This window comes from Diabrotica undecimpunctata, chromosome 1 (genome assembly GCF_040954645.1).
Source record: "Diabrotica undecimpunctata isolate CICGRU chromosome 1, icDiaUnde3, whole genome shotgun sequence".
In the NCBI taxonomy this organism is placed as follows: Eukaryota; Metazoa; Arthropoda; class Insecta; order Coleoptera; family Chrysomelidae; genus Diabrotica; species Diabrotica undecimpunctata.
In genome coordinates, this window is record NC_092803.1 from 14304177 (window position 1) to 14327226 (window position 23050).

The 23050-nt window shown below is 34.7% G+C and overlaps 1 protein-coding gene across 1 annotated transcript; it reads right to left on the reverse strand.

Moving 5' to 3' along the window:
• Positions 1-12011: 12011 nt before the first annotated feature.
• Positions 12012-16400, reverse strand: LOC140445036 (uncharacterized). Its single transcript, XM_072536821.1, has 2 exons — positions 16063-16400; positions 12012-14086 (listed from the first exon to the last, which is right to left on the reverse strand). Exons 1-2 carry the CDS (start codon positions 16295-16297, stop codon positions 13014-13016), a joined length of 1308 nt encoding a protein of 435 aa, XP_072392922.1. The 5' UTR covers positions 16298-16400; the 3' UTR covers positions 12012-13013.
• Positions 16401-23050: the final 6650 nt, after the last annotated feature.

Consider the following 23050-nt stretch of genomic DNA (forward strand, 5'->3'; position numbering starts at 1 on the left):
ATATAGAAAATCCGAGTTAGCCAAGCGACCACCAACACGTATTAAACCATCCTGGTCAATAAATGGGTTTAAAGAGAAGAGCTTGCTGTTGGAACTAACGCTTTTTTGTTTTGACAGCTGATCATACTCTTCGCGAAAAGAGTGTAGTTGTATGATCTTCAATAAATAACGACGAGCGTCATTAATATTGGTTAATGTTAGAGAGCCACACTCTCTAAGAATTTTGGGTGTTAATAAATTATTTTTAAATCTAAGGATGTATGCAAATGCGCGCAGTAAACGCGAATATTGTGAAAAGGCCTTGAATGGAAACCATTGTTCTTGCTGAGAATAGGAAACAAAATTGAGAATAGTTTGAGATTTTATTTCGGGTAGAATGTCTACCTTTGGATTTAAAAGGGGCCAAAATTCTTCCCTTAAAGACAACCATGACGGACCGTCCCACCATAGTGAAGAATTTAGTATTTGAGAAGGAGATAATCCCCTTGATAGATGGTCTGCAGGATTATCTTGTGTGGGTACATACTTCCATGTATAGGACTTTGTTAAGACCTGAATTTCGGAGACTCTGTTAGCTACGAAGGTTTGAAGATTGTTAGGAGAAGTATTGATCCAAGCAAGGGTTATTGTGGAATCTGACCATAAATAACATTTATTGAGGTCTATATTAATGGATTCAATTACCTTAGTTAAAAGACGTGAAAGTAATACAGCTGCGCAAAGCTCTAGGCGTGGAATGCTTAGAGTTTTGATAGGGGCAACCTTTGATTTAGCACATAGAATTTTAACCGACATATTTCCCTTGTCATCAGTACTTCTTAAATAGATACAAGCACCGTAGGCTTGTTGTGATGCGTCCGAAAAACCGTGTATTTCTATATCTTTAGCATTATTGCACACTGCATGACGTGGTATACTTAATTGTTTCAGATTGGCAAGATCATTTTTCAATCTATTCCAAGTATTTAGTGATGAACCGCTTAATTTTTCATCCCAATTCAGTTTTTCAGTCCATAGCCTTTGCATTAGAATCTTCGCAAGTATGATACAAGGACCTACTAAGCCTAGTGGATCGTATATTCTTGCAATTAAAGAAAGAACATCTCTTTTGGTACAAGTTTCCTTGTAATTGTTATATTGTACATTGTATAATAGTGAATCACGTTGGGATGACCAAATAAGTCCTAAAAATTTTGTGACTCCATCTTTAGAGAGGTTTAGAATTCCAAAGGAATCATCTTGATTATTTACCCTTTCTAAAACTCTTGGGTCATTTGAAATCCATTTTCTGAGTGGAAAACAACCTGTAAGTAAAATACGTGAGACTTCACGGCAAATGTTCGAAGCTTCAGTAATAGTATCCGCACCGGTTAACAAGTCATCTACGTAGAAATCCTGACGTAATATCTTCGCGATTTCTGGTTGCGACAATTAGCATTCGTTAGCTAACTCGAAAAGGCATCGGATAGCAAGAAAACTAGCTGATGCTTGGCCATAAGTAACCGTATTTAAAGCAAAATGTTGTAATGGATCTGAAGGACTTTCCCTCCAGACTATTTTTTGAAGACTGCGTTGGCTGGGATGAATTAACACCTGCCTGTACATTTTGGTTACGTCTGAGCTTATGATGAATTTGTGTTTTCTGAATCGGATGAGAATTGAGAATAGATCTTGTTGTATACTGGGTCCGACGCATTGAATATTGTTTAATGATAACCCGTTGCTTGTTGGTGAAGATGCGTCAAACACGACACGAAGTTTTGTTGTAAGACTGTCCTCCTTTAGGACACCATGATGTGGCATGTAGTAGTCGACAGTAGAGTTTTCAGAGATATCTGCTAACGACATGTGGTTTAGCTCCTGATATTCGCGCATGAATTGTATATATTGTTCGCGAAGAGGATTGTTTTGTGCTAATCTTTTTTCTAGATGATGAAATATTCTTTCAGCTTGTATCCTTGAATCACCCAACACATGCGGATATTGTTTTAATGGCATCATAACTATGAATCTACCATTTGGATCACGTGTAGTAGTTTTTTGAAAATTGTCCTCGCACAATTGCTCTTCTTCAGATAGATGAGGAATATTTGGCAATTCCTCTACTTCCCAAAATTGCTGAAGAAGTTTAGTTAGTTCCAGATTTGTGCTAAGATTGCAAGATATTGTATTGTGGGGAACCGATCCCAGCGGGCCAGAAATTATCCACCCAAATATTGTTTCTGTTAAAATAGGACCTTGATCTAAAGATATGCGACCTTTACAAATCAAATGCCAAAAAATATCTGCGCCGATAAGAATGTCAATAGATCCAGCATTGCCAAAATTAGGATCTGCTAACCGAATTGTATTAGGAATGTTTATAGCGCTTACATCAATGTTTGTATGAGGAAGAATATTTGTTATTTTTGGCAATACAAAACAGTTGATTATTTTTACAAATTTATTATTAGATGTGCAAATCTCTAACTGACATTGACCTGTAATAGTTGATAGTTTGTTGCCTATGCCCAAAAGATTTAAGCTGACATCTTGTGGTTTGATTCCTAGTTTGTTACACATGTTTGTTGTGATAAATGAAGATTGAGACCCGCAATCCAATAGTGCACGAGCCCTTTGCATTTTACCATTCATATCTTTAACACTTAAGATTGCTGTTGAGAGAAAAACATAGCCTGTATCAGAACAAGAAAGCATGCTGTTACCACAAAATGTATTGTTACTTGTTACTGGATTTATTGGCTCACTTGTACTTTGTGATGGATTTGTATTAATACTGCTATTGGATATATTCGAATTTCTATTGAACGTGCCCGAATTATTTTGGCTTATAATGATGCTCCTATCATTTGTATTATTGTGTAAAAGTGAGTTGTGACGTGCTTTGCACTTGCGACATGGCCCGAGTTTGCACTGTTTATTGGAGTGACCCGATCGCAAGCAGTTTGTACACAATGATTTTGATCTAATAAAATTCCACCTTTCGTTTATTGGATAATTTAAAAATGTTTCGCAAGTGTAAATGCTATGGTCGCCTTGACAAGAGACGCATGTATAGTTTGTTTTTGTTGCTAAGAATCCCCTAGTCGTCCTGTTCTCCTTACTTTTATTTTTTGTTTCAATGTTCATTTCAATTGCCTCTAGAAAATCTGCTCTTGATTTTAAAAATCCTGTTTCGCAAGTGTAAATGCTATGGTCGCCTTGACAAGAGACGCATGTATAGTTTGTTTTTGTTGCTAAGAATCCCCTAGTCGTCCTGTTCTCCTTACTTTTATTTTTTGTTTCAATGTTCATTTCAATTGCCTCTAGAAAATCTGCTCTTGATTTTAAAAATCCTTTTAGATCGGATAAAGTTGGTAGTTCCGTTTGAGTAGCAATATGCTTTTCCCATTCCCTAATAGTAGTTTCGTCTAGTTTTGATGTTATAATGAATATAAGTAAGGCATCCCATTGTTCACACGGCTGATTTAATTGTTGAAGTGACTTTAAATGTTTTGAAAAATCATCTACTAATTTACGAAATTTTACAAAAGATTCTTTGTGAATAGATTCCAATGAAAATAAAGCTTTAATATGATTGTGTATTAAGAGTTTTTTATTATTGTATCGATCACATACAGAGTCCCATGCCAAATTGTACCCGTTTGCGGAAAATTCGATAGGTTTTATGACTGCGGCGGCATTTCCTTGTAATGATGCCCGAAGATAATGATACTTCTGAATATTTGTAATACTATCATTTGTATGAATGAGTGACTCAAAAGTGTCTCGAAATTCTAGCCAAAATTCGTATGTGCCGTCGAACTTTGGAATTTGTATTGTTGGCAGTTTTACACCTTGTAAACGATAAGCCCCGTCAGAAATAGAAGTGTTATTGTTTGTATGCTCGCTTGTCACTTTTTATCATCAATATCTGAAATGAATTTATTTAACAATGCTTTGGCATTAGCCGATAGTGAATAAAAATTGTTTTCAAGTTCTTCCCTTATCACAAAGTGTGGTTCGGGATCGTCTGCCAATTCTTCTATTTCTGATTGGATAATTTTAATTTCTAAAAATGTATTTTCTAGTTTATTTATTCTGTCGCTTAGTTCGATTTTTTCAACATCATGTAATTCTAATTTGCATTTAATAGACTCTAGAAATTTGGAGAAAATTGTAAATGAAGCTTTATGACCAGCACGTTTTCTAATTAATCTTTTTAAGTGTTCGTCCGACATTGTTTATTAATCAAATAGATTCGAATTGAATTTAAATAGATATATAGATTGTAAATAGTTTTATGCAACTTACACAAACAAAAACAGTATAAATAGGTATAGGAATCAGATGGGAACTCACCGGTATTTTTGGCTGTATATTGTTCGGCAATCCCACGTGTTCTTTCACTTGACCGTTAACTGTGAATCACTTTTAGCACTGATTTTATCACAAATATCGGGTCGAATGGACCAATGTTTATTGTTGTAGTGGACTGTATTCATTGAAATTAATTAATAGTCTAAAATACTGCATTTATTTATGAATTTGCACAAAAATATGAAAACAATAACAAATAGTTCTATGCTTCTCAACGGCTGGTGATGGAATGTCATTCTGTCATCTGTCGTCTGTACCGACTAGCTGGCTGGCTGGGCTGCAGTGGCGGACCGTTCAAATACAAAATGGGTTGTCGTCGACACCCTGCTTGACTTTACTTCCAATTGATTCAATTTTCACCTTCTCTAAGCTGTTCTGAATTTCTTTTATTTGAGCTTGGATACTTCCTGTCGATCGGATAGCCAAGCGGGCTGGGCGGCTGGCTTCTCCTTCGCTTCAATGCGAGAGATGTCAGTTCAAATCCCCGGCTCGATGAACAGAAAACAAAAAGGCTAACGCAGTAGTTTAAAATTCTAAAATGAATCTGCGGCTTAGTCTAGAATATGCTGGTATCTGATCGGCCTATGGTGGAGCAGTACGGCAAGAGATAAGGGCTTGCGGCTAGGTGATACTCCTCCATAGATCCCTACCGGAAGGGCGTGGAACGCCTAAATACCGGGTATATATATATATATATTATATATATATATATATATATATATATATATATATATATATATATATATATATATATATATGTATATATATACTTCCTGCATTTTACATATTTCAATAGCTTTAGTCAGATCTAACTAATCTTACTATTGGTGCCTAATACTATTCTATCTCTTACCATTGAAAAGGCTTCAACACCAAACTCACAATTTCTTACTTTATTTTTTAAATCTGTTAAAAAGTGTCAAAAGGCTCTCCTTCTTCTTGAATGCGCTTATAAAACAAATATCTTTCATAAACCACTTTTTTTCTAGGAGTGACATAAGACTCAAATGCTTCCAATACATCTGCTAGCTTTCCTTGTTGGACCTCTGTTAATTTCAAACTGTTATAAATTTCAATGCCTTTTTCTCCAATTAAATTGAGTAAAATTGCTACCTTAACTTCATCACTTTTTCCTGATGCCATCAAATGATAATGGATTGGGTAACCTTGCTTCCATGATTGTCGTTTAATTTCCACTAGACTGCGCCAAGTAATAATATTTCATTGTGTTTAATACATTTATTTAAACATACTTTTTAACAAAGTCTGCAAGAATCAACCATGTCTAAAAAACCCATGTTCTAACTGGTTCTAGCAACGATCTTGATAAGTAGTAACAACTGACAACGAGTCTCCATACATTGTGCCTAGAGCCCCGTGACCGTAAGCATAACCTACTGATATGACAATATATATTCTACTGTATGATTCTACAGTATTCGCTGCCTTCCCTCGCTCAACCGTTTCCATCTCTCTCTGTTGTTCCATTCTCCATCGTTTAGTCCTCTCTTACTTATGGCGTCGTCTACTTCGTTCCTCCAGGATTTTCGGGGTCGTCCTCTTTTCCTCCTTCCTATGGGGCTCCATTCGGTTATTCTCTTTATCCTTCTGCTGTCGCTAGTTCTTCTTACATGTCCATACCACTTTAGTCTTTTTTGTTCTATATATGTTAGTATGTCTGTTTCTATTGATGTTCTTTGCTTTATTTCGTCATTACTTCTATCCATTCTTGATACTCTGCAGCGTCTTCGCAGGCATTCCATCTCTGTTGCTACTATCTTACTGCTGTTTTTCTTGTTTATGATCCAATTTTCAGCCCCATATGTCATAATACTTCGCACTAATGTTTTATAAATCTGCGTTTTTGTCTTCATATTTAGGTGTCTATCCCACCATACTGAGTTAAGTTGTCGGATTGCTGTTCTTGTTTGTCCTAATCTTTGTGTAATTTCTTCCTCTGTTGTTGCCTTTTTCGTGATTATAAACCCCAGGTAGTTGAATTTATCCTTTCCTTTGATTGTTACGTTGTCATCAATCTGTAGATCTTCTATGTCTTCTTCACTTGTAGATAGGTACTCTGTTTTCGCGAGGTTAATATCTAGGCCAGCCTTGGTATATTCTTCTTGTAGTTTCTTCATCATGTAGCTGAGGTCGTCTTGGTCTTGTGCAATCACTACTTGATCGTCTGCAAAACTTAACGTATATAGGTATTCGTTCCGTACCGGTACTTCCATGCCTTCGCATTTTCTTTTCCAGTATAGTTTGAATAGGGTTGGAGATGTGGAACAACCCTGCAAGAGCCATTTTGTTGTGGTGAAGTCTCCTATGATTCTTGTTCCCATTTTAACGGACACTTTATTTTCTTTATACAGAGCTTTTGTACCTTCTATGAGTTCCGTCTGTATTTCTAATTTGTACATTGCCTCCCATAGTTCTGACCTTGGTACAGAGTCAGACGCCTTTCTCAGGTCCACAAATGCCAAGTGTATATCTCTATTTTTAGCTTTTTTCTTTTCCAACAGTTGTTCCAGTGTGTATATGTGGTCTATGCATGATCTTCCTGCCGTGAAGCCTGCCTGATCCTTTCCGATTTTCCCTTTTATCGCTTGCTCTATCTTTTCTCGCAGTATCTTCCCATATAATCTTCCTATTGATGATATTACGCTTATTCCTCTGTAGTTTTCGCATCGTTTTCTATCTCCTTTCTTAAATATAGATGTCATATATGCCGCCGTCCATTCCTTTGGGAGCTGTTCTCCATTTATGGCTTTCTGAAATATTTAACATATTTTTACATAATTAAAGCATTATCATAACACTGTCCCCGACAGTTAGTGATGGAGGTATTGTGGTTACTGGAATTTTCATCTCTCGACAATTTTTTATGTACATTTTTATTGTACTTTATCAATCAACGATTCGGTATAATTTAGACACGTTTCAGCAATAATTATGAATATTACGTTTTTCTGTTAAATAAAAACAAAAATAAATTATAAAAAATAAAAACCTAATTTTCGGGCCCCAATATGCGTATATATTCTTTGGTTCCTTCTTCGTACGGATCACGTCGCTCTAAAATGGCCCCTACAATTTCGTAATCTAGAGGGCAAGGTGGTTAGAACGATTACAAGAATATGGTTACGAGATCGAACACAGGGCTGGAAGAGTTCACTTAAATGCTGATGCTTCGAGACGGCCGTGCAAATTATAATCACTGTCTTAAATTAGAGGAAAGAGTTTGGAAGACGCCCAAGCAGATGAACCATGTAAAAAAAGAGTATTTTATTGGATGCATCGAAGTGAGAGACCTACTTGGCGAGACATTAGTGCATGTTGTCCAGAAGTCAAGTTTTACTGGAGCCAATGGAATTGCCTAGTGCAAAAAGATAATCTTCTGTATAGAACATTTGAGAACGATGCTCGTACAGAATCTAAGCTTTAGTTAATTGTACCTAAAAATAAAGTTTCAGTTACATGACGGTGCATTAGGTGGACACTTTGGTATTACGAAGACTCTGCAAAATGTTCGAGAACGGTTCTATTTGGTGATCTGTAAAGATGAAGTAAGATGCTAATTTATAACTGCTGTTACATCATTATGCCGCCCTGTTTCATTATTTTTTGGGACCACTGAACCATTCTCTGTTAATCGTTGATGTAGAGCTGTAAATGTTGAGAGTGATATGCTAACGATTGTGAAATTTTTCAGCGTATCTACGTTGTGTTGCTCGAGCTTCTTCTTCTTCTTCTAACGGCGCTAAAACCCTTTGTGAGTCTTGGCCTGCTTAACAATGTTCCTCCATTCTGCCCTGTCGGATACTTTCCTTCGCCACTGCCTGATGTTCATGGTTTTAAGATCCCTCTCTACGTCGTCTATCCATCTTTTACGGGGCCTTCCTCTTGTTCTGTTTCCTTGGGGCTTCCATCTCTGGACTACTTTTACAGCTCGATTATCTGGCATTCTTTCTAGGTGACCAAGCCAGTTTAGTCTTTGTGACTTTATAAATCTGACAATATCTGCGCTCTGCATTAGTTCATCCAGCTCGTGGTTCATTTTAATTCTCCACGAACTATCGCTGCATTGGGTTGGTCCAAATATCTTCCTTAGTATTTTGCGCTCAAATATTCTCAGTTGATTTTCATCAGTGGTTGAGAGGGTCCACGTTTCACATCCATATGTGACCACTGGTCTAATTACTGTTTTGTAGATTCTCAGCTTAGACTCACGATTCAGTAACTTACTTTTCATTAAGTCTTTGTATGCATAAAAGCACTTATTACCGCTAAGAATCCGTGCTTGTATTTCTTGACTGATGTTGTTGTTGTCATTTATTATTGAGCCTAGGTAGGGAAAAGTGGAGGCATATTTGTAGGTATGGTTGTCTACCTTCAGATTCTCATGTTGATTCGATTTTGTGCACTCCATATATTTTGTTTTGCTTTCATTTATATATAGACCAAACGTAGCAGCTTCTCGTTTCAGTTCTATAACTTTTTCGCTTAATACCCTTTTGTTGCGGCTTATTATGGCAACATCATCCGCATATTTGCATAGATCTTGTATTAATACAGCCGTTTATATCCAGTTTTCTAACAACAGCTTCTAAAGTTAGATTAAAAAGTGTTGTTGATAAGGCATCCCCTTGTCTAACTCCATTTTCAATATCAAAGGCCTGCGTCATATCTCCATCTATTCTCACCATAGCTTTGGAACCCTCCAGAGTCATTCGTATAAGTTTAACCAACTTATTGGGTATCCCTAACATAGATAGTTGCTTTAACATCTTTTGTCGATCTACTCCATCAAACGCCTGTTTGAAATCGATATACAAGTTGTAAATAGGTATGTTATATTCAACACATTTTTCATGTATACCTCTTAACATATGTATTTGGTCTATAATTGACCTCTTTGGTCTGAAGCCACATTGGTATTCACCAATAATCTCCTCCGAAAACGATTCCAGGCGGCTGTATATAATTCCTGATAATATCTTGTAGATGACATTTAAAACTGTTATGCCCCTATAATTTTTGCAGAGTCGTTTGTCTCCCCCTTTGTACATAGGAAGTATGATTCCCACTTTCCAATCTTCTGGGATGACTTCTAGTGTCCATATGCGGTCGATTAGTTTATGGATACGCCTCCATAGCGCATGTCCACCATTCTTTATCAGTTCTGCAGTTATTCCATCTGTGCCAGGTGCTTTGTTATTTTTTAGATGTTTTATGACGTTTATCGTTTCTTCCAATGTTGGTTGCTCAACTAGTTGTTCTGCTGTGTGGTGAATTATCTCTTCATCTTCGTTTTGTTCTTTTTCTGGGTTTAACAGCTCTTGAAAATGCTCCTTCCACCTTTTCATTATTTCCTCTTTCTCGCTGATAATTGCCCCATTTTTGTCCTTGCAAACTGTTGATCTTGTTATGTATCCTTGGGTGCATTGCTTGATTTCCTTGTAAAATTTTCTAGCCTCTCTTCTGTTATTATAATCTGTAATTTGTTGTATTTTTCTATTCAACATTTCTCTCTTTTTCCTTCTGCATATTTTCTTTGCATCTTTTCTGAGTTCTTCATATGTCTTTCTATTCGATCGGGAATCTCTTTGTAGACATTTCTGGCTAGCTATATTTTTGCTATTTATTACTTGTTGGCAATCTTGGTCAAACTATTCCTCGTTTCTTTGGCTTGAGGTTTCACCTAATGTTTCCTTTGCCATATTTGTAATTGTCGTTTTGATGATATTCCATTCTTCTTCAATGTTGTTTTGTTCTCCTCTTTCATTTAATGTTACTTTTATTTTCTGCTGGTACTCATTCTTCTTTTAGGATTTTTAAACATATATGTATTCCATTTTCTTTGTTTGGCGCCTTTCTCTTTTCTTACCATTGATATTCTTTGTTTTATCTTCGATATAACCAAGAAATGGTCCGAATCGCAATTTGCGCCTCTATATGTTCTAACATCTGTTACGGAGGTTGCCCACTGCTTGGATATTAATATGTGATCAATTTGATTAAATTTATTAGTACCAGGTATCATCCAGGTTCCTTTATGAATATTTTTATGAGGAAAACACGTACTAACAACTCTTAGTTTGTTTGCCATTGCCAACTGTGCCACTCTCATACCGTTGTTGCTGGTAATATCATGTAAACTATGCTTACCAAAGGATTCTGCATATATTTTCTCTTTTCCCAGCTTCGCGTTCATATCACCCAGAACTATAACTGCATCTCTCTTCTGTGCGTTTTCACATTCTACTTGTAGTTGGTCATAGAATTGGTCGGTTACTAGTTCATCTGCTGCTTCTGTTGGGGCATGGATATTAATAATTGTAACATTATGAAATTTTCCCCTTAGACGTATTTTGCATATTCTTTCATTAACTGGAGTAAAACCCAATACTGACCTGCGGCATTTATGGTTTACCATAAAACCCACTCCAAAGTCTCCTTGTCTTTCTGCTCCACAGTAGTACATACTGTATTCTTTTTTATTTATGCAACCATGCCCTTTAAATCTGATTTCTTGGAGAGCTGCTATGTCTACTTCGTACTTCAATAGTTCCTGTGCAATACTTTGCATTTTGCCTGCCTGCAGCATGGTTTGGACATTCCAGGTTCCCAGTCGCAAATCCATCATTAAGTCCTTATTCCGTAGCTTTGGTCGTTCTCCGTTGGTCCGTCCGGTTAGTTCATTGTTCGTAGCATTCGTGATAGCTGAGTTTAAGGTGAACAGGTTATCGGCCTATTGCACCCGAGTCCAGTGCCAGTGCTGCTGGCTATAGCTTCTGAACAAGCTATGCTTTCTCCCTTCCTCGTCCGCCCTGACCCTACCTTCCATTGGGGTTGGTTACCCAATCTCCAATAGGGTTGCTCAGGTTTACCGGGGTTCACCCGTGTGATCAAGATCACACTTCTTGGAGGTGAGGATAGGAATTGAGTAGGAGAGGCTAGAGATGTTATCTGGAAGCAACATCTTATATTACGCCTCACTACTCCTTTGAACCCCGTGTTGCTCGAGCGTTAGACCTAATTTCGCCATAAACTAAATGCATATAAGCGTATTCCTCATTAGTAAAAACCATTTTTGTTAAATTGAAATTGTTGTTTGAATGCCACAAAGTAAAAAACTAAATAATTAACTTCGCGAACTGACAAAAATTTGTGAATGAAAACATAGATTATAATTCTGTTGGCAATTCAAAGCCAACTAATGCAAAAAATATTAATTTAACTTTCATGGCGAAAAATTTTTGAATTTTTCTTATATCTTACCGACTAAAAGTAGGGATACCTTTAAAGACTAGAATACCTGAAAAATTAAGAATCTAGCATCACGAATGCTTAAAAGTTAAATATGTATAAACAAGTTACGCGTTAAAATAACCGTTGATCTACACAAAACGGACGCCTATGACCAGTAAGAAATTTGCAATTAATGGAATTGATTCAACTCTGAAGGATAAATAATTGTACCAGTTTTAGCCTTTTCAAAATAGAAGCGTTCTGGAGTTATTTAAAAAAGTGTTCTAGCTCCCTTAGGAAGTATTTTCGGACTAGGTGAATTGGGTTAAATTGTCTTAAAATTATTTGAGAAATCGGTGGTCTTCGTTTGTCAGGAGGGTTTTTGGATTTTATAACTAAAATTCGAAAACCTAATATTTATTTTCCACTAAATCAATTTACAACAGTTTATACATATGTCTATCATTATTTGACATTATATAATAATACATAGGTGTTACAAAACAGCTTTTGGACTATTGCCTATCTGACTCCACTTCGGAGATTAAAAGTTCTAAACTCCATCTGTCACAAACAATCAGAAAGTAAATTTTGATTTATATAATACTACACCAACCTCCAAATTTCTTCTATAGGTGCCGTATCAAATGAAGGTTGGCGATGAGATAATTAGATCAAATTTCGGGTGATGAAAAACTGTCTCATTTTTAGAAATGGATTTCTGGCCAGTTCTATTCTACATTTAACTCCTTGTTCTGAATTTCAGGTCTCATTTATAAAGCAGTGTAGAACAATTATCTTGTCATTTACTAGTATGTTTCTGTTTAGAGTACTTCCTTTCCTTCTCAAAAAAAATTTTTGTTAAAAGAAATAAGTATGAAGTAACAATATTGAAATACATAAATTGAATTAACTTGACTTTTTTCGGTGGTGTCACGGTGTAGAATAATAGCTATTGACGGTAGTCAGAAAGTAAAATGTACAGTGACGCAACCACTGATACCCTTAGTAAGTGAAAAAGAAATGGAGATGAAGTCGAAGTGGAATCTTTTCAAAGTAAACACACCTAGAACACCAATAAAATTAAAAAGTGAGGATCAGTTAGATAGATTATTAGTAATGACCCAAATATGCAGAAGGTATGAATGAAGTAAATTGGGAACTGCAAGAATGAAATTAGCAAAAAGAATTTAAGGTTTGCGTCCTTGTATGTTGTTTCAAATCATAGACTGAGTCAAATTATTTAAAAGAAATTTCTTCAGTGTGTAATTTCATTTAAAGTTTCATATTAAATACCTAGAAAGAAAACTGCTTAAAACAATTGTCACATTTGTTTTTCTCCAGTGTGCACTTTCAAATGTTTTTTCAAATGATCAGGTCGATTAAATTGCTTAAAACAAATTTCACGTGTAAGATTTTTCTACAGTGTGCACTCTCAAATGTGTTTTCAAATTATCTGCTCGACTAAATTGCTTAAAACAAATTTCACACTTATAAGATTTTTCTCCAGAGTGTACTCTCAAATGTGTTTTCAAAGTATCTGCTCGACTAAATTGCTTAAAACAAATTTCACACTTGTAAGATTTTACTTCTGTGTGCACTCTCAAATGTTTTGTCAAATGACCTGCTTGACTAAATTGCTTAAAACAAATTTCACACTTGTAAGGTTTTTCTCCAGTGTGCACTCTCAAATGTCTTTTCAAATTATCTGCTCGACTAAATTGCTTAAAACAAATTTCACACTTATAAGATTTTTCTCCAGAGTGTACTCTCAAATGTGTTTTCAAAGTATCTGCTTGACTAAATTGCTTAAAACAAATTTCACACCCATAAGATTTTTCTCCAGTGTGCATGTTCAAATGTTTTTTGAAATGATCTGGTCTACTATATTGCTTAAAACAAATTTCACACTTGTAAGATTTTTCTCCAGTGTGCACTCTCAAATGTATTTTCAAATGACCTGCGTGACTAAATTGCTTAAAACAAATTTCACACTCGTAAGATTTTTCTCCAGTGTGCACTCTCAAATGTGTTTTCAAATGATCTACCCGCCCAAATTGCTTAAAACAAATTTCACACTTGTAAGATTTTTCTCCAGTGTGCAATCTCAAATGTATTTTCAAACTACCTGTTGTAGTAAACTGCTTAAAACAAATTTCACACTTGTAAGGCTTTTCTCCAGTGTGAAATCTCAAATGTATTTTCAAATTACCTGTTGTAGTAAACTGCTTAAAACAAATTTCACACTTGTAAGGCTTTTCTCCAGTGTGCACTCTCAAATGTATTTTCAAATGTTCTGCTTGACTAAATTGCTTAAAACAAATTTCACACTCATAAGGTTTTTTGCCTGTCGCAACTTTCATATTTTTATTTAATGTTTTTCTTTTGGAGTGTTGACTTGTATAATTTCCTTCGTTAGATAAATCTTCAATTAGTGTCTCCATAATTTCCATTTTGTGTTCATCTTGAAGATAACCTAAAATACAAACCAACTATAATATACATACCTATTTGAGTATAAGTGAAAATGAATGCAATAATCAAATTAGGGCATAATACAATTTAAGACAGCAGAAGTAGTGAATTATTGATTTTTTCACGTTTTTACCCTCCTATGAGGCAGGTTTTAGGGAGAACTCCAGGGGTAAAAGTGGTAAACTTTTTTGCATCTTTTTTGGGTTTCCAAAATTAATATTCTCTGCAAAATTCAGCTTGTTCATATAATTTTTACGGATTAACTCTCTGAGGACTGGACTATTATTGGTTAATGTTATTTTTAATTCATTACAATGTGTAAATTTACTATTTAAAATTACGGCGCTGCCACTACTTTTTGATTACAAAAACTTTACTTTTACCAGTTATTGCCAGCGGTGGCAATCACTTGTTCTAAAGTGGCAATCACAGGTTACTTTAATATTTAGTATAACATTTTGTTCATTCCAGAAATGGCACCTGAAAGGAATTATTCAAAAGAGCAATTAGCCAAAGCTCTAGAATATGTGAAAAGGGGAATCTCAGCAGCTACTGCAGCAAAAAATCATGGAGTTCCTCGTAATACTTTGAGGCATAAGGGATGGAAAATCACATTAGTTTGTTCTATGCATCCTTCCACAATTTTAACCAAAGAAGAGGAATCAGTCTTAGTAAAATGGATTTACATCTATCAGAAAGATATTTTTTCGTTTCAAAAGTTTCTATATTTCCAACTCACTGCACACCAGTAAAAAATTTCCAATCAAACATTTCTGGTAGTCATGGCTAAGATATATGGTCTTGTACTGAGAAGAGATTTATTAATACTCTTGAAACAAGTACATCACATGTACACTTGGAAAGCCCATGCAAAGTTCCTACTCCATTTAAGAAAGCACTGTTAGGTCCAGACCCAATACCCCAGACAAAGAAGAGAAAACTAAAGGAAAAGATTCCATCAGTGGTAACATCGGAAGCTTGGTGTGAATATCACTTGAATAAAGAAAAAAAAGCAGACTTCTTTCTTTAAAAAAAGAAGAATTATTCTAAATAGTGGAAGTGTATACTAAAACCATCAAATGTTGGGTAGTATATATTTAAAAAATATATTTTAGTTGCTATAATTTAATATAACTATTTATTATATGATGCAGATAAATAAATATTGATTGTCGGTAATTTGCAAAGTTCTATTTTATTTACTATTTAGTTTGTTTACTATTAATATTGGCTATGAGTATGTGTGCTTGGTTGTATAGTAATTTCCAGCCACTTTTAGTCTGTCAAAAAGTAACTAACTTCGCAAAAAAATAATTACTAAATTCACTAGACAGTTTGGACTGGGAATAGCGAACCGAGTATAGCAGCTGTAATGACATAGACTTTTATGAAGACCCTAACAAGGAATTTTGTCCACTAACTCACAGAGAACTTAGTGTGGGAAACTATGTACTTGTGAAATACCTACTGGTATTTTGAAAAATTTTGTGGCAATTATTGGTTTTTTGTCTTTATATGGTTTCTAGCTTTACCTTTCTTATAGTGGCAATGACTGGTCATTTATCTTATCTGAGCCTGGAAAAGCCCATGGAAATCTTGAAAATTCATTAATAATTGTAAGCATATAGGAATTTCTAGAAGAACTGGGTATTAACTTTTAAAGTCAATGTTCAATCTTTCAAACTGAGCTGTTGATTTGATTAAATGTTTATCATGTTCTTTCTTATAAAATCCAGGTTTTATTTCTACACAGATTGGACAAGAGGTAATTACTTATTTAATTTCATTTACAGAATAAGAAATCATTTAAATAAGCACTTAATTTGTAATTATCTCATATATGCCCTTAAATTGTATTTATGTTCAAAATAACATTAATAATATTCTAAAGCTATTTTCTTGTAGCATCTTAATGCAATTTACTATTTTGAAAATAAGCCACAATTTTATTTTAAAATTAAGTAAGTTGTTACTAACCTTTTTCAGTTTTTTGGTTTTCTTCAAATGGGTTTATTTTATTTCCATTTTGTTCTATTTCAGTATATATGAGACATTTCTTTAAGTCTAAATAATCATATGTGTCATGTGTAGTATGCCTATTGGATTCCTCCTGAATTTCACATTTAAATCCATGCAAAAGAGCATCATCCAATTCATTATACTCTATTTCTAGTTTACACGATTTCTCGCTAAATTCTTGTTTTACTTCCATTTGATTACACTTGATTTTATGTATGCAAATAATAATTTTGGGCCCATAAACTGAAAATGTGAAAATACAAGAAGGTACAAGTAGAGAATCTCTAACTCGATGCCTAAATCTATTGTCATGTGTGGTTGTCATGTCACTGCTGTCACTTAAGGTTCCGTTTGCCAAGTGCAACGTTGCCAAGTATATCCGTACATGAAAACCATACATAACAAATACCAGATTGGTTGGCCGTGAAATCATAATTGGAAAGGAATTGGTGACTTCGGTTAAAGAAATTCCTGTGAGACTTATCAATGTCAATGACTACCCAGTGACCATCAAGAAAGAGACAACAGTAGGAACTCGTGTACCTGTGACATCCATAATCCGTCAGGCGACAACATCTGATAATTCCAACGACAAATTCGACCAAATGGTTGCAGTTGCGGGACAGTCTCTAAATCAGATGGAGAAAAAGAAATTAAGGGAATTTCTTCGGCAGTAGTAGCGTGATATTTTCGTACCGAAAGGGGGAAAGACGGGAAGAATAACCGCTGTTAAGTATAAAATTGATACAGGTAATGCTAAGCCAATTCGTCAAACAGCTCGACGATTACCACAGGCGAAAAGAGAGAAAGCTGGAACGATTATTCAGGAAATGAAGAAAGACGGGGATAGAACCTTCTACGAGCCCATGGATCTCTCCAGTGTTCCTGGTTAAGAAGAAAGACGGAACGACGAGGTTCTGTGTGGATTATCGTTTGCTAAACAACGTTACCAAGAAAGATAGTTATCCTCTGCCTCGGATCGACGAAACGTTGGACACCGGCTGGAAGTAAATTGTTTTTTACTTTGGATTTGAAGTCTGGATACTGGCAGGTAGAAATGGACCCAGTAGATAAAGAGAAGACAGCCTTCACCACAGGATCTGGATTGTGACAATTCAACGTTATGCCATTCGGACTCTGTAATGCTCCTGCGACATTTGAGAGGATTATCTTGGAAAACATGCCTGGTTTATCTAAATGACATAATCGTCTTAGGGGAGACATTTGAAGATCATCTGAAGAATTTGGAAAACGTTTTTAATCGACTTAAAGCTGCCCAATTGATGTTAAACCCCAGAAGTACCAGCTATTTCAAGCTAAAGTCAATTATCTGGGCTATATAGTCAGTAAAGGAGTGGCGTGGATAAGGGAAAAATCGATTCCATTAAGGAATGGCCAGAACCAACGGACAAACATCAAGTGAGAAGTTTTCTTGGAGTATGTACTTACTTCTTCTTCTTCATATTCCGCTCCTATCGGAGATTGGAAATCATTCTGGCAATTATAATTTTGTTGGTTACGCGCCTGAATAGTTCAATTGAACTGCATCCAAACCATTCACGGAGATTGCGTAGCCACGAGATTTTACGTCTACCTACGCTTCTTTTGCCTTTGATTTTACCCTGCATTATATTCCTTAGTAGTTCGTATTTTTTACCTCTCATGATGTGCCCCAAGTATTCCAATTTCCTGATTTTTATGGAATTTAAAACTTCGCATTGTTTTCCTAGTTGTTCGAGAACTTGTTCGTTTGTTTTTCGATCCATCCATGATATTTTTAAAATACGTCGGTAACACCACATTTCGAATGCTTCTAGGATTTTAATGTTGAATTTTTTAAGTGTCCAAGCTTCAACTTCATACAAAAGGGTAGAGAAAATATAACATCGAAGCATTCTTATTCGGAGCGATATATTGATATCGCCATTACAAAAAAGTTTTCTCATTCTATTAAAAGTTGACCGTGCAATTTCAATGCGGCATCTTATTTCCTTTATCTGATCAGTATCTTCTGTGATCCATGCTCCAAGATATTTGCACGAAGATATTTGTTCAATTTCTGTATTATCTAGTACTAGCTTAACTTTGATGTTTTGTGCTTTTGTAAATATCATGAACTTGGTTTTCTTCAAATTTATTTTTAGTCCATAATCGTTGCAATATATATTTAGTTGTTCAGCAAGGTGTTGCAGGTCTTCTAGTGTTCCTGCCAGAAGGACGGTGTCGTCAGCATATCTTATGTTATTAAGTGGCTCACCATTTATTATAAGGCCCTCGCTGACGTCGGCAAGCGCTAATTCTGAGATGGCTTCACTGTATAAATTAAATAACAAGGGTGATAAAATACACCCTTGGCGGACCCCACGGCGAATCTGGATATCCTCGGTTAGTTCGTTTTCAACTTTCACTTTTGCTGTTTGGTTCCAATAGAGGTTACATATGATTCTAATATTTCTACTGTCTATGTTTTTATTTAATAAAAGTTTTTTAAGCCGATTATGCTGCACTCTGTCAAATGCCTTCTCAAAATAATTAAACAGGCATATACTTCCCGATTTATATCTAAGCATCTCTGCGAAAGAACACTTACTGCAAACAGTGTATCTCGTGTTCCCAGTCCTTTCCTAAATCCCATTTGTGTATTACTTATGCCTTCATCTAATTTCTTATGTATTCTATTGTGAATTACTTTTAAAAACAATTTCAAGACATGACTCATTTAGGCTATGGTGTGATGTTTATTGCACTCCCTTGCATTGGCTTTTTTGGGTAGCAGTATGAATGTTGATTGGAGCCATTCTTTAGGTATTATACCTGTTCAAAAGAAGATCAATAGATTCAGTATTCACAATTTTGAGTAATTCGATAGGAACTTCATCAGGCCCGTGAGATTTGCCACCTTTAGGTTGTTTCATTGCATATTCAATTTCTTCTCGTATAATGGCAGGCAAAGTATCATCCCTAAATTCTTTTGGTGCTTCTGTTCTCTCTTTGTCTTCAAAAAGTTGTGCTATATATTGTGTCCATCTCTGCATTTTTTTGTTTATATCTGTTATAAGTGCACCACTTTCATCTCTTAGTTGCCTAGTTTGAAGTGTTTTTCTCATTCCTGTTAATTCTCTAATTCTTTTATGCATGTTAAAAAGTCATATTTTCTATCAATTTCTTCTAGTTCTTGGCACTGCTCATGTAACATTCTCTCCTTAGCTTCTTTTATTCTCTTTTTAATTAATCGATCAGTTTCATTATATTTAATTGGATTTTTTGTTTTGAATGATTTTCTTTCATTTATTAATAGTAGTATTTCTTCAGTCATCCAGTCTTTATGTTTTCTTTACTTTGGTTTTAATTGTGATTGTGATGAATGACATTGCGATGACATTGTGATGAATTAAAAATAACCCTAACCAATAATAGTCCAGTCGTCAGAGAGTTAATCCCTAAAAATCATACTAACAAGCTGAATTTTGCATACAATATTAATTTTGGAAACCCAAAAAAGATGCAAAAAAGTTTACCACTTTTACCCCTGGGCTTCCCCCTAAAACCCACCTCATAGGAGGGTAAAAACGTGAAAAAATCAATTTATACCAAGAATCTGTACAGATTCCTAACACATACGTATATAATTCACTACTTCTGCTGTCTTAAATTGTATTATGCCCTAATTTGATTATTGCATTCATTTTCACTTATACTCAAATATATATGTATATTATAGTTAGTTTGTATTTTAGGTTATCTTCAAGATGAACACAAAATGGATATTATGGAGACACTAATTGAAGATTCATCTAACGAAGGAAATTATACAAGTCAACACTACAAAAGAAAAACATTAAATAAAAATATGAAAGTTGCGACAGGCGCAAAACCTTATGAGTGTGAAATTTGTTTTAAGCAATTTAGTCAAGCAGATCATTTGAAAACACATTTGATAGTGCACACTGGAGAAAAATCTTACAAGTGTGAAATTTGTTTTAAGCCGCTTACTACAGCATGTAATTTGAAAACACATTTGAGAGTGCACACTGGAGAAGAATCTTACAAGTGTGAAATTTGTTTTAAGAAATTTAGTCAAGCATGTCATTTGAAAAGACATTTGAGAGTGCACACTGGAGAAAAATCTTACAAGTGTGAAATTTGTTTTAAGCAATTTAGTCGAGCAGATCATTTGAAAACACATTTGATAGTGCACACTGGAGAAAAATCTTACGAGTGTGAAATTTGTTTGAAGCAATTTAGTCAAGCAGGTCATTTGAAAATACATTTGAGAGTGCACACTCAAGAAAAATCTTACAAGTGTGAAATTTGTTGTAAGCTATTTAGTCAAGCAGGTTATTTGACAAAACATTTGAGAGTGCACACTGGAGAAAAATCTTACGAGTGTGAAATTTGTTTTAAGCAATTTAGTCACGCAGGTCATTTGAAAATACATTTGAGAGTGCACACTGGAGAAAAATCTTACAAGTGTGAAATTTGTTTTAAGCAATTTAGTAGACCAGATCATTTGAAAAGACATTTGAAAGTGCACACTGGAGAAAAACATTACAAGTGTGAAATTTGTGTTAAGCAATTTAATCGGGTAGATCATTTGAAAAAACATTTAAAAGTGCACTGTTAAGAAAAACAAATGTGACATTTGTTTTAAGCAGTTTTCTTTCTAAGTATTTAATATGAAACTTTAAATGAAATTACACACTGAAGAAATTTCTTTTAAAGAATTTGACTCAGTCTATGATTTGAAACAACATACAAAGACGCAAACCTTAAATTCTTTTTGCTAATTTCATTCTTGCAGTTCCCAATTTACTTCATTCATACGTTTTGCATATTTTTACTAATTACTAATAATATATCTAACTGATCCTCACTTCTTAATTTTATTGGTGTTCTAGGTGTGTTTACTTTGAAAAGATTCCACTTCGACTTCATCTCCATTTCTTTTTCTCTTACTACGGGTATCAGTGGTTGCGTCATTGTACATTTTACTTTCTGGCTTTATCGCCAATAGCTATTATTCTACACCGTGACACCACCGAAAAAAGTCAAGTTAATTCAATTTATGTATTTCAATATTGTTACTTCATACTTAGGTATTTCTTTTTGACAAAAATTTTTGACGTTATACTTCTATACGCGCGGTATAATATTATATATACCCATATCACATTCAAATGGTTCAGCGACTACATGCTGGAGATGAGATCGATAGGTTGGAATTTTGTAGATGGATTAACAATAATCGACCAACGCTATACAGGACACTATTTACAGATGAAGCCCAATTTACCAGAGACGGGATAAATAATTCACGAAATTCCCATGTGTGGGCAGAAGAAAATCCTCATGCTATTCGAGAACGTCGTTCTCAGTTAAGGTTTTCGGTTAACGTGTGGATTGGTATCATAAATAACCAATTAGTAGGTCCTCACTTTTTTGATGGTCCTTTAACAGGGCAGGTCTATTTGAAGTTTCTACAAAATATTTTGCCGAATTTGCTTGCCAACGCGAACGTTGCTATCCGAGGGATGTATTTTCAGCATGATGGGGCACCCCCACACTTTTTACTGGCAGTGAGACAACATCTCAATAATGTTTATGGCAACAGGTGGATAGGACGTGCAGGTCCTATTTCGTGGCCTTCAAGATCCCCTAATTTCAATCCCATTGATTACCATATTTGGGGACGATTGAAGCAACTAGTTTACGCAGTGAATATTAATAACCGACAACAATTAATTGATAAAATTATACATTGTTGTAATACTATTAGAAACGATCCCCAGAGTATCCGTAATTCAATACGTCAATTAACAATTCGGCAACAAAAATGTGTACAGGCTGCAGGGTTCCATTTCGAAAATCTATTTTGAATTATTTTTATTTTGTTAACATTATTGTATCTTTTCCAGTTCTAATTTATGGGTTTATCATAACTATGTACATATTTTTAGTTTTTTTTTTAAACTGTTCTTCGTTATTGTTAGTAAACCCTATTCATTCTACAAATGCCCAATCGTCAACATAACCACGTGTAAGCCAAACAGGGTCGTACTGATGTACGACCTATGTATCATATGATTTTTAAAAATATTTAATTTTGAAACTGTTAGTGTAAGAATTTCTTGAAATTTAATCATTATATCACAATTAAACTAAACTCTAAAAAATAACACGACCAGTAAATAACTTAACAATAACTATAACATAAATATAACACAATATAATTAACTTAAAAATCAACACGATACAATTTGAATTTAAAATGATGGCAAATTAGGATCTGTAACATGAGAATATGTCTCGCTTACGGTAATAAATTAATTTTTATAGCCTCTTGACGAATGAGACGGCGAATATCAACACGTGCTCATGTTTACTGATGGGAATTTGGTAAACGAATAAACTTTAGTTACTGTTTTTTGTTGTGCAGTGACTCAGTTTATCATTTCAATTAAAATGTTTGAAATTTATAACATTTGTTTAAATTAATTACCTTATAACTTGATACTTCATTAAGGTTGTTCTATTTTTGGTAAGATTTGATCGTTCACTAAAAATTTAATAAAAGTGCAACATTGTCGCATATGTCGTTTTCATTGGCTATTTATGTAGTTTGAAAATCACTTATTGCATTTTAAAAAATATATATACAGGGTGTAATATTTAATACGAATCCCTAAATTAATTTTTCCAAAGCCAGTCCTGGAATTTTTTAGTTTAGCTAATACCAGTCGAATGCTTGATAGTAGTGTAGTGTATCATGCAAAAATTAAAAAAATCAAATGAGCCGTATAAACACTACAGTAAAATGAAATAAATGGTCAATTACACAAATCACCCTGTTAATTAATAAAGAAGAGGAGTTGACATTTTTTAGTGGCCACATGATATGCTCCCTGAGGGACTCTACATATGGTAGAAGTATGTAAAGTTCCTCATG

Coding starts and splice junctions, on each gene's coding strand:
- LOC140445036 (XM_072536821.1), bottom strand. CDS start 16,297: ATGGAAGTAAAACAAGAATTTAGCGAGAAATCGTGTAAACTAGAAATA. Junction 14,087..16,062: donor AAACCAAAAAACTGAAAAAG/GTTAGTAACAAC, acceptor TTTGTATTTTAG/GTTATCTTCAAGATGAACAC.